Here is a 16,448-nt window from a genome sequence, read left to right on the forward strand (position 1 = left end):
CAGCTAGTGCAGTCCTACGAGTGCAGTCGCTCATGCAAAGCGTGTGCTCTCATTGGCCAATATCGACTGTATAAAACCACGCTCCGCACAGCGTAGCTAAGGCAGACTGACTTGCAAAACTCCACTACATTATGTGTACGCTATCGCGTCCAAATAACTAGTGCAGATTATATGTTCACTCATAGTAACTATTTCTTTACTGGTATATTTTCAAATAATGGATCATTGGTAAGCATATAGCACACATGTATAACTTGGTTTTATATGGGGGCAGCAATTAAGCTTTCAATGTCTGACTCTCAAGTTGCATTCTGCCAGGTAATGATGCATTCCTGCAGTCTTATTGTTCAATTAACTTGACAATATATTCTTTTTCATTAAATAGTATATTGCTCTGCGGTAGCTTTTTTTTAATGAGTTGTTCATGTTCAAGTTCTTCCTTGTCAAATGAAGTAGTTTTTGCTTGAAATGTGTTCTTACGATTACATATTTGAAATAAAAATGCTTACAGCCACACACCTTGAAATAAAATACATGGCATAGTAAATTTAAGTATGAAATAAGAAACATATTTAATCTATGCCAAGTTGAATATATCTGGTTGTTACAAAGTAGAAACCCGTCTGTTTTGCGCTTTAAAACTTACAAATAATCGCGTTTGTCGAAATGGACGTATATGTCTAGAAATCCTACTTTCGGTTTTAAAAGCGGAACCGTTTTAAACATTATAAATTACTTGCTAACTAGTCATAGATTTAATTGTATCTATGCCAATTTGAATACAGCTGGTGTTTACATGGTAAAATTACGTCTTTGTATGCGCTTTTACCCTCAAAACAATCGCGTTTGTTGAAATGGACGTTTACGAATAGAAATCCTACTTTTGGTTTTAAAATTTTAAAAATAATAAATTACTTGCTTACTAGGCTATAGATTAAATGCCAATTTTTCAAACTTTCAAATTGCATCTGTATGTATTGATTAACATGTATTTCATTTCAAGGTGGCTTTAACAAAAATGTTTTCCCGATAAAATACTTTAGAATATTTGCCTTTGTCTTTGTTTACATACATTTTAAGGTTGGCAAGTGTTGCTTTTTCACAATTTACAACCATATATAAATGTTTCAATAATGTCAGTGACGTTGACATCTACACTGCTATGATTTAAAGGTACCACCAAACACGACGACGAAGAAAAGAACAGTTGTAAAATACCGTATTTTGTTACAATTATTAGTTTATATTGATAAAAATATAACGACTGGTATATTACATTACTTGAAAAATGTTGTTAAGTTGTCATATTTTCAATATATTCGGTAATTAATTTTACTGGGTATGTCTGCCGGGTTACTACCACTAAACTATAAATAACGTCAGTAGATTGATCATCATCGTCACGTGGTAAACCCAGTAATGCAAATTGTGAATGCGTAGTGAAGTGTACATATTTAATATATAAAAGGATCAATCTACTTGCGTTATTTATAGAGTGTATAACGTTAGGTCACCTGTTTTGATTTACGATGTACTTTCGAATTCACATCGCGAAATTGTATTACCGAATATACTGAAAATATTAACTTTTTGCAAGTAATGTAATATACCAGTCGTGATATTTTAGTCAATATAAACTAATAATTCTAAAAAATGCAGTATTTTAGATATTTTCTTTTTTCGTCATTCGTGGTGTCGGTCCCTTTAAGTACAGGTGCCGACAGCCACGTGTCTTTTCAAGGAGCTCTTCAAGTTGTTTTTGTTACTGGTGACTCGAGAAGAACATTCAATGAAATAAATTTCAACATGTTAAAGGAAATTTGAAGAAACTTAGTAATAACCAGAATATTCCGACTCATCGCCTACATCTATTTGTTAATCTTGCTCATTGCCATCCAAATATTCATGTATGGTTTTGATTTGATAAGTATTGTTCACTGCTAACATGTTAATGTGACTTGTTAGACATAATTTTGACTGTCAATTAATCGGGTGTATTCAGGCTATTTTTAACATATTAAAAACGATTATCTTGAATACTTAGGTAAGGAGTTGTGGTTCATTGATTTTGTCGTTACATATGTTTTCACTCTTTTTATTAACTACAAGTCGCACGATGCTGATAATATGATAACAAAGACATATGCCCTAAAATGTCTGAATTTCACTTCTAACAAATAAAGACAATTTAAAATCAACACTTACCATTCTGACGATGTATCCTTCCATTTATCAACCGTGTTTTTAACGTATTATTAACATTTAGCCATTTATTTCGTTTAAAGACTTCTCAGTTGAGTACATGTACCGCGCCATTTTTCAAACCGACAAAGCGACAAAGTGTGTGAGGGCTTTTGTCAATATCGCAGTCATAGATAAAACAAAATATAATCAAATTTCTTAAGAAAAGTATTACGTGTACACGTGTTGTCTTATAATTAAAAATTTAAGTAGTAAAATAGTTGTTTAAATGGGAATCGTAGCTTTAAAAAGCGTGTTATCGGCCCAAATCCCATTGACATTTTAAAATAACGTTTTTCTAAACAGCGTCATTTTTGCAACAATATCCAAAGTCACTGCGAACGTCACATATTAAACATATTAAACCTTTTTTTCTTAATATACAGAAGTGTACACCAAGGCATTAAATAAACCAAAAACATGAGTAAAACATTAACTTTTAACGTAACAGTTAGAAGACTGTTGTACCTCATCATGTACATATGGGACTTGAAACCACTGTACTGGTTCCTGATTAGCATCTTGGAGTGGATTTTAGCTGGGCAGACTGTCGTGTTACCCTTGAAAACGCCTTCTTCATACTTGTCTGCTAATACATCCAGCCAGTCATTTGTAGCCAAAGAAAACCTACCAAAATGCCATAAACATAATTGACAGTCAAACTGTTAAGATTAAATAAAAGCATGTATTGTTGTATGACCCTTGAAACTTTAAAATTTTAATTCAAACTGTATCAAATGGGGTAAACAAACCAACAAAATTAAACAACGTTCATATAAATATTACTTACATTTCCATGGATTACACGCTCCACATCACCATCGGGAAGGTGCCGTGGATCAAACGCCTTGAATGGCTCCAAATCTGGGTGGCAAACAAAGGAATTCAGCATATCCGCCTTCAAACTGTTGATGAATGCTATTCCCACTGTCTCAAGAAATATGTAAGGACTAACGTCTACTTCATCTCTCATGTTCCTTCTTAGGTCAGTTCTTTCCTCTATTTCATCAAAAAGTTGATGTGCGCGTGCAAAATATATTTCTTTTCTACAAGACTGCAAATACACACGTGATGAGTCTAAAGCAGCGCAAACTGGTTGAACGTTTGTTTCAACGTCTAAGAAGTAGCTTTCAGAACTTTGGAGGGCCAGTCTTAGTATGTTGACAGGCACCTGGACATCTAATAGCAGCAATATCTTGGTAACAATGTTTTTGTATGCCACATTCAGCAGTTATGCAAAATAACTGGCCCTTTTCTCATTGTTGATGGCATCAAGGAAGCTCAAACAGGCAGCATAGCGTTCTACAAAACGTTTGCATGCTTCTCCATGGGAAAGCCATCTGGTAGTAGCAACAGGTACCGAGTAGGTTGGGCATCTCCGTAGGCTTCTTGGACATTCCTGAACACACTAAACCTCAGTGGTCAATAGTGGAACAATTTACACATGGAGAGCAGCAGAGCATCTGCTGAAACTAGCAGAGGATTGTTCTTCATCAGGTATTTAAGGCATAGGGCAAGTCTGTGGTTTCTAAAGGTCATATACATGCATTTTCGTGTGAGATGCCGAATCTTTCGTAGGACACCTGAAGTTAAAAAACAAGGTTTTGTCCTCCCTTTTCTCATTTTTCAAGTTACTAATTGGATTTGATCGAGACAAAAAATGAAATTCTACATTTGGCCAGAAAACCATAATAGTAACAATAATAATAATTGCAACTTTGATAAATAGAATAATAAATACCAATCACAACAGCAAGTAAGTAAAATTTTCAATAGTACCTGACAATGCCCCGCTAATAACATCGAAACAAACAAACTTACATCGGGTGGTGTCGATACCTTTGGCGATGCATTATTGCTGGATGGCCGTCAGCACTTAATATTTACCAATAAAATGGTCCCTCGCAGTCATGGTTTCATCAATCCATGTAATGAAGGTGCTGAGATGCTCTCTGTTTTGCAAGGAGAGCAAACAACTTGGTTGACCTCAAATACTCAACAATTTTCCTCAATGTTCGTGCTTATCAGATCTAGAAATTAGGCTGCAGATGTGTCTGAAAGATAAATTGACGGATGGTTTCGAGGTCCTCTACCTCAAGATGAGCAATATTCTGCTCCATATCTTTGAAGCTCGACTGGGCCCAGTATTGTTTTTGCATTGAAGTATATGACTCGGACAAGATTATTTATTACAAGTGCCTTGGCAAGGTGATCATTTGATTGATGTAACACAAGATACCTGATGTAATGGTCGGATAGCTGATTTTGAATTGCTTAAATCGATTCAGCTTTGAATTCCCGTCAAGAAAAAGTATTGTTATGTGGGTCTCTATGTGCAAAATATTGAATTTATTTTCGCTTGAAGATTTCGCTTTAACATTGAATTATATAGGGAAAATAGTTAGTAAATGGTGACATTAATGCCGAAAGCGCCAGCTGATCCAGAATACTGTATAGTTTAATTTGCCAGCCATTCAAAATCAGTAAGCTCCCAGGTGTTTATTGGTTTGACAAAGCCGAAAACAACTCCAATAGCAGTATAACCAATGGTTTAAAACAGTATAAACCCCCGTTTTAGTTCCTATGACATTTACACTTGTTATTCTTCCATATCTAGACGAATTACGTATTTTTAACTTTATTTTCCAATCTTATATGATGGAGCAATGTTCGGAGGGAGTCTATGTAATTGAGGGCCGAAATGCTAGTCTCCGCATGTTACAAAAAACATCCATATTGTAATTCTCTATCTAAAACGCTTGATTTAAATGAAAATAAACACTCAATAACTTATTTCTATACTTATTTCTTCGTAAATGGAAAGAAAGTTATTATTGGTGATTGGGAAAACACGCTTTTTGCATCGGGTACGTTTGCTTTGAGACCGGGTCCGCTTTATGTTATTTTTTAAGGAGCTCTTGAAAACGTGAGAGAAGGTGTCTTTAAGAGGAAAATACAGAGTTGTTATTCAAAAATTTCATGGATTGCATTATAATCGCATCATCAATATGATTCTAAATGTGTGGCCAAAAACTTAAAAAGAATAAGCGGATGGAAAACTCTCTTTAAGTAGTTTTACTCATAGAGATCACTCTTCTTAACGCAATTATAACATCGAAGTGCGATTCACCTGACCCTTAACCACTTTATTTGTTGAATAAAACGAAACACGGGTAAGACATTTGAATTGAATTAAATTTAAAAAAACTGATGCTGGACACATGTTTCGATGCCATAAAATCTCTTCTTGTTTTGTCTTTTCATAGGATCTGAACCCATGAATAAGAATACTCTGCTGAAGTATAGGTCTTTCCAATGTACAGTATCAAATACGGAACATTGGAATATTCCGAAATTGTGATGCATTGTGTCAAAGGCCAAACGTGCCTGACTTTCAATTTTAGCGAATTTAATCTTCAGAGCGAAACTGGATTGCTGATGTTATGCCTGCTTACTATAACAGTATTCCAATTCTGCATTTCTTATTCGTTTTTAAACATGTGTTATATCTTGTAAAAAGTGTCCAGGAATCGGGAATAAAAGTGAAACTGCTCCACAATATCAGTTAATTATTTGTGTAATATGTCTACATTTATTTATTTTACGCCATGCTTGCAGATTCGTCATACATTTGAAATAACTACAAACAGTAGTATCATGGCAAATTAAGTGGTTTTGTAGTAGTGTTAAATAAGTTAAGTTGTTGTTAATATTTGTAGCTGTAGTAAGTCCAGGTAAAATGTTTGTATTATATAGTGTATCAAACGTTAAGATCTAACAAAATATGATTTTTATGATGCAGAAGGAAATGATAGATAATGCGTTTGTTGATTATATGGGTCAGGTTGTTGTTGTTTATAATTATGTAAAAGCTTAAACAGAGTGAACGGGGAAATAATAAAGTATACTTTACAAAAGGAACCTTTTTCGGAATGGAGAAAGGGAAACAATCGAAAACGCTGTAAAACTTGTTATTTGTAGATTAACAATGCATTTTACACTTATCACTCAGGGTTCCCCCCACCCTAATCTTTTTGAAGCGGCCTTGACCCACTCATTTTGTAAAAGCTAAGTCGTAAATGTTTAATATTGTGAAAAAAACATGATTGTCGACGTGTTCAAAATTGTGATAAATGGGTCGCGAACGTTTACATTTTTTTGAAAATCTGAGTCGCGAACTTCTCAACTTTGTTACAAACAGCCATTTGGTAAGAAGAAAAAAAGAACGCTGTTTGCTACAACATAGCTTTTAAAACATCAATATATATACTTTTGTTGAACCCAATGCATACACGAATAAAATATGTGTAATGCGCTTCGTAACAATTTTATGAAGCTTGCATTTTTTAAATTTAAAGAAATCTGTGCATAAAATTGTTTAGAATAATAATGTTTTCAATCGTGATCCATTGATGTATTTCTTTAAAACGTTGGTTGCTTTTTTAACCTAGCATTAATACATGTTGCCAGTTTTTAATAATCGAGGCATGTACATGCTTTCAAAATTGTTCATAAGTAGTAAGGAACATGCAGGCCGATCTGGGGATTGCATTTTCGGCCTGTCGGGTCAAGGTAGTTGTTACCAAATACATACAATAGAAAGGTGATTTTGAGGGAAAGGTCTTTACATTTTCAAAAATGAATAATTGGTATCAAACCATGATTAGAACATAATGAAACACGTTTGTGACTATTGCTACCATTAATATAGTATCATCAGAAGCATCTTCATTGTCATTCAATATTTACAATTGTTTTATTATATATGTATGTTGTCCGATTTACTTGTATCAATTCGTCCACGTGCTTCACGTTGTAGACAAATTCCGATTTTGTTGTGAGCTTACTTTAATAGTATAATGTTTGTATGTACAGTGTAATACTCAATTTCCTAACCTGCTAGTATTTAAGAAATTATATATAAAAAATAATTGCGTAAAATACACAAAACAAGAAAACGTTCCAAATCAATGTAATCTTCAAAAACAACAACTATTACCTTAACTCATATGTCACACATACCCTTGAAATTGTGTGCATTCTTATGAAAGTATACCATTTCTGTACTGTCATTTCAGTTGACGGTAGTGTGTTGCAGACTATGAATTACGTCATGACCTCATAGAACATCGTACAGTACGTTTTGTTCCAATCCACACCAGAGTTGGGTCGTCAATATTAAAGAGTGAATCAAGATAGTCAGTAAGAAATATTAAAGTTACACTATGGCTTCCAAGCCAGAAGATGAGTTTCAAAACTGGGTAAAAGTTCAGATGGCATTGGATCATTTCAAATCGGCCTTAATTCCATTAATTAAAGATTGTTTTTTCCATTTTTATGATGCCAGTTTGAAAAACATCACAACGAATTGTAAGGTCAAATACCAATGTAAAAGTTGTGATATACGCACACTTCAACCTAAGCATAGCAAAGAGTCTGTGACAATTCAATGCCCAGAAAACGGAGCGTGTGGCGAAATGGTTAATCTTATAACAAAGGAACACGTGGGCCTCAGCCCAATGTGGTCGAATACACGGAGTGAATTGTGGGCAGACATTGAAAAAGGTCCTTGGGAAATCATGAAATGTTTTGTTAAACAACCTGGAATCAATGATACATTGAGTATAGAAGAGGCTGGAGTAGCTGAACTCATCCAGATATGCACGAATAGCAAAAGTTTTAGGAACAAGATGGGAGAAAAAAGCATTACCATTACTGTCATCGAGCAGGTAAGCATTTTAAATGTTACGTTTTAACATATTAACTTTTACATACATTTTGCATACATTTGGTGTTGAAACAGGTACATGTTCTCTTGTTAAATGCATTTAAATAAATTCGCGATATAGAAAAGCGTTCACAGCATGGAAAAAATGACAATTTAAATGCAAGTATAATATTGATAAAAAAAGTATACGCGTTGTTGTCAAACGAACAATTTAGCAATCCTTGATGTTAAGAAAATAAGACTATAGGTTTATTTATTGATAATTATTACCTGAAAAATACTACAGCGTTTGTAATATTTTGTATCGACAATTTTGTAAAAACATGTCTTGCCGTGTTTAAACCATCTACTTTTAAAAACCTGCGGGTTGTAGAGGTAAGGTGTCAGCTTTTGCTGCGATAGGTCCCGAGTTAATTCAGGGCAAGTGCGATGATATCAGACTTATACAAACGTTGCTGATAGCTTGTTAGCTTACTTGGACATTGCTAATGGTGAGCTTTTTGAATCGCAATGTTTCATGTGTCCGCCGTAAACGTTTTATTCGAACAACATCTCTCGATTGGTAGGTTTTAAGAGGCGAAAAAGGCATATATTAAAAATGAAAAAAAGAAACCATAAAGGTCAGGACTTTAACGTTGGGATGCAATATTATAAAGAGGTATTTTATTAAGTTTGTTAAAATTATGCCGGTGGGGTATAAATTGGCCTCGCCCTCGTAGTAACATGCTTTAAATAGGTTTATACAGTAGTTAATGTGTATCATGTTCTCCTGAATATTTAGTACCCGATTGTTTACTAGTAATTTCGAAAGTAAAATCAGATGATGTTCCTGTACACCGTTTGTTCAAATTGTTCCTATGGGGTCGAAACTAACCACGCCCAGGGATGAAAAGATTTACATAGACTTATATTGTAAATAATTAAAACAAAGCATCTATGGAATCATAAGGCACAGGGCTTTGCTATTTGGTATATAGCATAAGATATTAGTCCTAACAAGGATCGTTCAAATAACACTTTAGGTGACAAAACTGACCACGCCCATGATTTATACAGACTGTATAGTTAATAACTGTACACATACTCTCCTCTAAGGTAGCATTATTTTATAATTTGACATCAGACAATGCTCCTCTACATAATTTCTTACATCATGATCATAGGGACAAACCTACCATTCTTATTGAAAGTCTTATATAATAAATAGCAGTACACATCGGCTCTTAAACCGCACGGAACAGACGTTTAATATTTAGTGTTTAGTATACCTTACGTAACTTTATTTAAAAAAATACTTTATTTTGCACGTGCTCACCAGATAATCGTATATTTTTCGAAATCGCAATGACCGGTCCGAACGTATCCGTGAATGTCTATTTATTTTTCAGACATTATAAATATTGCATTTCAAAACAGTGCAAATAAATATGTCACCACTGCTCTTTTCTTCAATAAACCAAGCAATTATCGCGTTATTTGTTGTATATATATATATATATATATATATATATATATATATATATATATATATATATATATATATATATATATATATATATATATTTATTTATTTATTTATTTATTTATTTATATATATATGCATGTAGACTCTCTGTAAACCATACGGTCTGGGGACCGGCCTGATCGTCCGGTTTTCAGAGAGTTCCGGTTTACCAAGAGTATGCATATTGCCGAAATATACATTTAATGCATTGTGTACAAAATCATATAAGAATAAAACAAACCATATACATGTACCATGTGAAAACTGTACTCATGAAAGGTTTATCTTAAAAGCATTCTTCAAAAAATGTGTTTTTATTCGATTAATAGCAAAAAAACATTCCATACCGACTTGTTTTAATTAAGCCCAAAGTGAGTGTGGTGCTTTATAAATGTGCATACGTGACATTTGTAATATAGGCGAGTGAGTCGTGTTCGAGTTCGCTATAATTAGCTCTGAATTAAAGGGGCCTTTTCACAGATTTTGGCATTTTTTTAACTTATTCATTAAATGCTTTATATTGATAAATGTAAACATTGGATCGTAAAAGCTCCAGTAAAAAATCAAGAATAAAATTAAAAAGAGGAAAAGAACATTGCCCGGAGCAGGTTTCGAACCAGTGACCTCTGGAGTCCTGCCAGAGTCCTGAAGTAAAAACGCTTTAACCTACTGAGCTTTTCCGCCGAGAACACATGCTAAACGTATTTTATACCTTATATAAGCAATCTTCGTAGTTTCACAAAATTTAACGACAAAAACAGAACTCTCCAAATTATTCAATCGTTTCGCGTTGCAACGCTTTATAATTTTTAGGTTTTAAAATCGTCAAAAGATGCATATGATGGCTATATTAGAGCATGGTAAATGTTCGGTATTACTGTTTCCTCACAAATATCATAACCAAAACGAAAATTTGCGAATCTGAAACAACTTTTTTCAATTTTGTCAATTTACCAAAGCGTGAAAAGATCCCTTTAATTGAACCTCAAGGACAATTTTGACGAATAACGATTTGAGAAGACTTGTAGATTTGAGAATATTAATGCTGAAGATGCGTTTGAAATTAAGAAAAGGCAATTAATGAATTTGCAGACATATGGGTCGATATTTAACGGTCATATTTCTCACAGTTTTATCTGACAAACAAACAAACAACCATTTAAGCGTTACAAACATGGCTATAACATCTTTTAAAGTAGCCGAGAAGATCACAAGAAAGTGATCGTCGCAACGGCATGCATTAATTTTGTAATTAAACAATAAAACGATCGATTCAATCACTTGTTGGTGTTACCGCACATCTATAATAGACATTCACAGTTTGTTTTACATTATTTAATCGGACTTCTTTAGCGCGGTAACGACTTAACATCTTTATGGTATGTTTAATCCGAGTATCGATGATTGCGCGAGCAAAATATGTGACACTGCACGCGCTGTGCTGACTAAGTATTGCAATTTTCACGCCTCATGCATCTTGAGAATCTGGACCGTCCGGTGTACTCAATGTATTTTCCGTTGAAAATGACAAAATTCACAGAGATATCCGTTCGGTTTCCGGTTTTTAGAGAGTTCGGTTTATTCAACATTTTTTAACAAAGAAATAGAAGGAGAAAATACGGGACTGGTCCGACCGTTCAGACTATACTTAAGGGGTCAATAATACAAACGGGGTCTGCATACAACCCCGCGTTCTAGGCGACTTTAATTACTATGAGGGGTTGTAGGGGAGGTAATGCAATCAAATGTAACAATAAGGTCTTATATCGAAAACGACAATCACGTCTGAAATTGAAATTGTGTATACCTCGCAATTAATGTTGCTATATATTTCCTTGTATGAGACGTTAAATAAATGCCGTATTTATATAAAATACTATATTAGGTACCCCTATATACCTTAATTCGTGTTAAAGTCCCAGTTCGATGAATATATCGTTGTTTTGCATGTAAATCGTATAGCGATAAATACACTTTACATAAATTCATTCAAATATATTTTTTATCAAGGTTGACATCGAAAACCTAGTCAAAATCGGGTTTGAATCGATCAAATGATATAAAAATGATCATAAATACATGCAATAGGCGAAAATCATTGCAGCGTCGCGAGATATGCAAACTATATCTGTATTTAGCTTTCGCTAAACATTATTTGCATATGGAAGATAAATACAATGATAATTTTATCGTTTTATATCGTAAGTTACGGTTTGTTTGTGTGTTGTAATAAAATAAATGTCAAACTCCATACAGGGTGATACAACGCAAACTTAACCCTCGAAATGTTTATGTCAAACTCAGCAAATGCCTCGGTGCTAATAGACTCTATATTTATATATTTACGTTTCATAGTGAAACTGTACAAAAATGTTCAAATAATGACATTTGATCACATTATTCATAAGGACTTATATACTGAAAGAAGTCATCTTCTTAGTATGCACGATTTGGTCAAATATTTATGAACTTATATAAAATTTGTAAAAACAACTAATAATACATATATTTCAATAAAATAAAGGTTAAGAAGAACATGTGTCGAAAATGCAAAATAAGCCAGAGATTCCATTCTAAAATCGAAAATGTATGTACAGTCAAATTCGCCAGTATGTTTATCATGCATGTATGATGTGAATCTGAATTTAGTTATACGGATCATTTTAATTTTCAGCAACGATATATATTCATACGACACACGAACACTTACTCCGATCCTTATAAAAGGACGAATACTTTGGTTAATGAAGGACAATATCTTCGTCACAATCGGCTCGGGGCGCTAATTTGTCATTGCTGCATTTTATGAAATTGTCTTCAATTTATAATTTTTCTTACCTATTTTGTGTTAGTGTAACATATTGTTATCAATATATATAACAATTTGACAAATATACAAATTATGTATACTATAGTTTAACAACATGAACAACACGAGTAATATTTGACATGTTACATCATGTAGTTGACAGTAAAAAGTATTTTTTGGAGTCAAATTTGGCCATGCAGAGGGGTTTTTGGTTAAATATTTGATATTTGACTGTTACAACATGCATTGCGTATTACATTTAAAGTTAAGCTCAGTAACCATAAAGCACATATCTTACATATTGTGTGAAATTACAGTGTGATCCTGCACAAAGCTCTTTAAAGGTCCCGGGTTCAAACCTTGCCACACTTATTACACATCGGAGTGATCTAGGGTCATTTGAGCCCTTTTTCATATCACAGCAGTAGGCATTTATATCACTCAATAGTTGGAGATATTCATTATTACATGGATTTAAATGTAAATTCATCATTTTCGGTAGGAATGAATAAAAAAATTAAAAAAACAAACATTGCTATTAAGCTGCAGTACATTTCAGACAAAAAACGCTATACAAACACACACCTTTGTTTTAGAAATAAGCAAGAAATTGCCGAAAACGTTACACATAATGCTAAATACACCATGTTCAATTGCAATACAAACAATGAGCGTTAATATTGTATTTTATTATTTTTATGATAAATAGACAAACGGGCTACTGCCATGTGTTTTTCTTATAGCTGAAGCTCGACGCAATTATCGGCTCGACAAGATTCACTTTTCTTTTCTTCTAAACCCCGCCTGATATACATGTATTAATAAACATCAGGAAGTAACCTTTTATTCTATATTTGTTTGTAGATTGGTGAGTTTCGCAACGAACTATACCATTCCGGAGCTAAGATAATTTTGGAGCAGGATAACATGATTTACCAGTTTCTTAGTCAATTGATGTCAGTCTATACACCCCTGGCATTTGATCCTCTTGTCCTTTATCCCAAGGTATGTATTAAGATCTTTATACAAAAAGCTTCTTAACTCTAACAATTGTTGGCAATAGGTGTTAATTTGTGTGTTATTTACTAATTTTTTACAAATAATGTAATATTTATATATTGTGTATAACATCTTTTACTTGTCGTCTAAACTGTTTGCCTAAATTGTGCCCCTCAGCTAAAACTGGCAAGACTCCAGATATCAAATGGTTTATATTGACGTACATTACCTGGCAAATTTAGAAATACTATTCAAAACCACAAGGCCCAGGCTTTGATATTTGAAGTTTTACTGAACGTTGTCGTCTAAAAATCTCTGAAACCACATGCCAAAGAGATCTTATATTTGGTATGCAGCATCATAACGTGGTTCTGATTAGAATTGATACTAAGTAAGTACGAAGCTCTAACGATTGTATGTAACGCCATATAGTGTCCCTCATTAATGATGTGAAGAACGTAGTCCCATTTACAGTTTGTTTAAATGCCCATTTGATCAAGACTTGCCGGGCCCCAAGGGTCCCATAATTTGCATTGACATAAAGTAAGTAAGAAGCTTTAGCGATTTTATAAAACGTGGTGACATCACATATCGGACCTCTAATTATCCATAGGGACAGAACTGGCAATCCATGAGTCACAAAATCTTAAATAGTTAAAAGCTTTAAAACGGCAATGGTCGAACGTTCAAAATGTAGTGTTCAACACTGTATAGTGAAAATTGCACGCATTGTGTTCAAATTATGCCCTGGGGTCACATTATTTATAACGAATTTGAAGACGGAAGACGGTAATATGGACAAATCTTCTCGAACAAGGGTGAACAAGCAGTGTATTATTGGACATGTAAAACCATTTAGGGCTTTCTGCGCAAATTTGTTTTTAAATTATACCTCTTAGTGTTTGAATCGGCCATACCTAGGGTGTTTAATGTCAAATATTTCATTGTACCGGCCTTTTTGTACTGCTTTCACGGGTCCGATAATTGGCCTCTTTGCCAAAGCAAAATATGCATTTGTTTTTCCCAATACAGAACGCAATTTGAAACTGTACCAAACTTGTTGTCTTTAGCTCACCTGAGACCTAAGTGCTTATGGTGAGCGATTTTGATCACCCAATGTCCAGGGTCGTGTGATTTGCGGTACTCTATGTGTGTTTAGCTCGAAATCACTCAGGAGTCCTCAATTTACATCCAATCTTGATGAAACTTGGTAGAACATGTTATCTGGGAAATATCAAGACTGAAATTAGATCCTGCAAAAAACGTGCGTTCAAACACTGTGTCACGAGATGATTTTTTTGAAAAACCTTACTGTCACTATTTAAGCAACATTTATGACTCCATCTTAATAAATAAAGGTCAGAATGTTTACTATTAAAATGTCTAGGACAAGTCAAAACTTGGTTCACATGCGTTTAAAGACTAACTAACCAGGTACCAGGTAAAATTTTTGTAAATTATCTTGCTATTAATCTACAGGCCACATGTATGGCCCAATCTTTAGAGAACTTAATCTGCATATTTATATTATCATTTTCGAGGCTCCCTTCAAAGCTTTTGCGTCAAAAATCTGGTTCACCATGTTCAATCTTAGAAAAACATTGTTACCAGTTTAGAGGCCAGAATTATAATCTTGGTGTGACTTTGTCTTATTTTTAAACTTAACAATATCAATGCCGAGTCCTTATCTTGCTCATGTGCTTTCAAAGAGAGTAACCAGGTATTATCTTGGAAAAGTCGTGTTGCCACTCGAGTAATAAACATCTCCTGTCAATATTGATTATATGGTAAACGCTGTTACTTCTCTTTTAATGTAATGATATTAATGAAAATCCAGTTTCCTTGTGTGTATCATATGTATGCTTGTGTTATAGATGTCCAAATTTTTTTAATGACCACGTTAACGATGGCGTATGTGGATACTATATAGAAGTTGCCAATTCCATCTCTTCGTATGTTTTTCCGTGGGCAATGTCTTGTTTAAGCCATAAATTTGCATTATATTGATGGATTTGGAACACAGCTTGGTACTCCATCATAAAATGAAATGTCTTCCATAACACCGTTGCCTTGCCAAACTTAGAATTCAAAGGTCAAATTTAACCATAGAATAGCTTGGAAAAATCCTCCCTCAGACCTAACTTGTTAACCTTTTTTTGATAAATTTTGAAATAACCGCACAAATGTTCACCATATTAAGGCAACTGTAGGGTGTAATAACCGTCACGTAACCTCAAAGATCAAGGCACCGCTTGAAATTAAAAATCAATTTTGCCATAAAACAGCATAAATTCCTGTCTTAGTCATAACCTTGCCATTCATTGATGGGTTTTGTCATTACTTTGAACCAATGCAGTTTTTTATAAGACAACATATACATTAAAAGACGCATGTAACACTTATCATCCAATCTCAAAGTTCAAGGTCATACTTATAGTTCAAAGGCCAATTTCTTCCATGAAACAAAGGACTGTATTTTTGTCGTGTGTCATGGTATTTGATGATGCTTTAACAATAATGATCAAAATGAGGAGACTGATTTATGAGTGGCTCCTTACCTCAGTGCTCAAGGTCATTCGTAGAGGACAACGATCAAATTTGCTTCACAGCATGTTTGGGCAGTTATTGTGCAATGTATCATGCCATTTAATGAATGCGTACTCCCAAGGACTACCATGAGGAGACTAAAAATCAACCGTCTCTCTAAATCAAAGGTCAAGGCTATACGTAGAAGGCAAAGTCAAATTTGGCCATAAATACTTTGTGCTTGACATAAGCTGAGTTTTGAGACACAAGATGACTTCTGGTGTATCGGTGCTCTACGGACACTTTTCGTTCGTTTAGGTCTATTTTATTGTTATCTTATTGATTTCCTATATTCTATTATATTGTAATTGTTGTAGCTCCAACATAGTTTCTTGTCTTGGAATTATTTATTTTAACTATAATGATTCATTTTGAACAAGGTAGAGCTATGCAAGCATCAAAATTTTTATTGAGCAGAATCAGTCCCTAGAGATTGCAACTTCCTTACCATTCTGTCCTTTTGACTGTGGCAAGACAAACTTTATCATATAGAATTGCAGTTATAGTCTATGTTTGACTACTTACATTGTATTGTTCTTACCTTATTATCCCAGCCGAAAAGTCCGAAGGGGATATAGTTT

At 34.0% G+C, this 16,448-nt stretch overlaps 1 protein-coding gene across 1 annotated transcript in view; it reads left to right on the forward strand.

Annotated features, from left to right (window-relative positions):
* Positions 1-16,448, forward strand: part of LOC127869216 (uncharacterized) — a 64,552-nt gene that overhangs the window by 24,990 nt on the left and 23,114 nt on the right. Inside the window, exons 2-3 of the mRNA XM_052411592.1 lie at positions 7,320-7,970; positions 13,147-13,287. Of these exons, the coding sequence (XP_052267552.1) occupies positions 7,467-7,970; positions 13,147-13,287 (645 nt within the window). The 5' untranslated portion in view covers positions 7,320-7,466. The remainder of the gene's footprint in view (positions 1-7,319; positions 7,971-13,146; positions 13,288-16,448) is intronic.

Source organism: Dreissena polymorpha, chromosome 2, assembly GCF_020536995.1.
Source record: "Dreissena polymorpha isolate Duluth1 chromosome 2, UMN_Dpol_1.0, whole genome shotgun sequence".
Classification (NCBI taxonomy): domain Eukaryota; kingdom Metazoa; phylum Mollusca; class Bivalvia; order Myida; family Dreissenidae; genus Dreissena; species Dreissena polymorpha.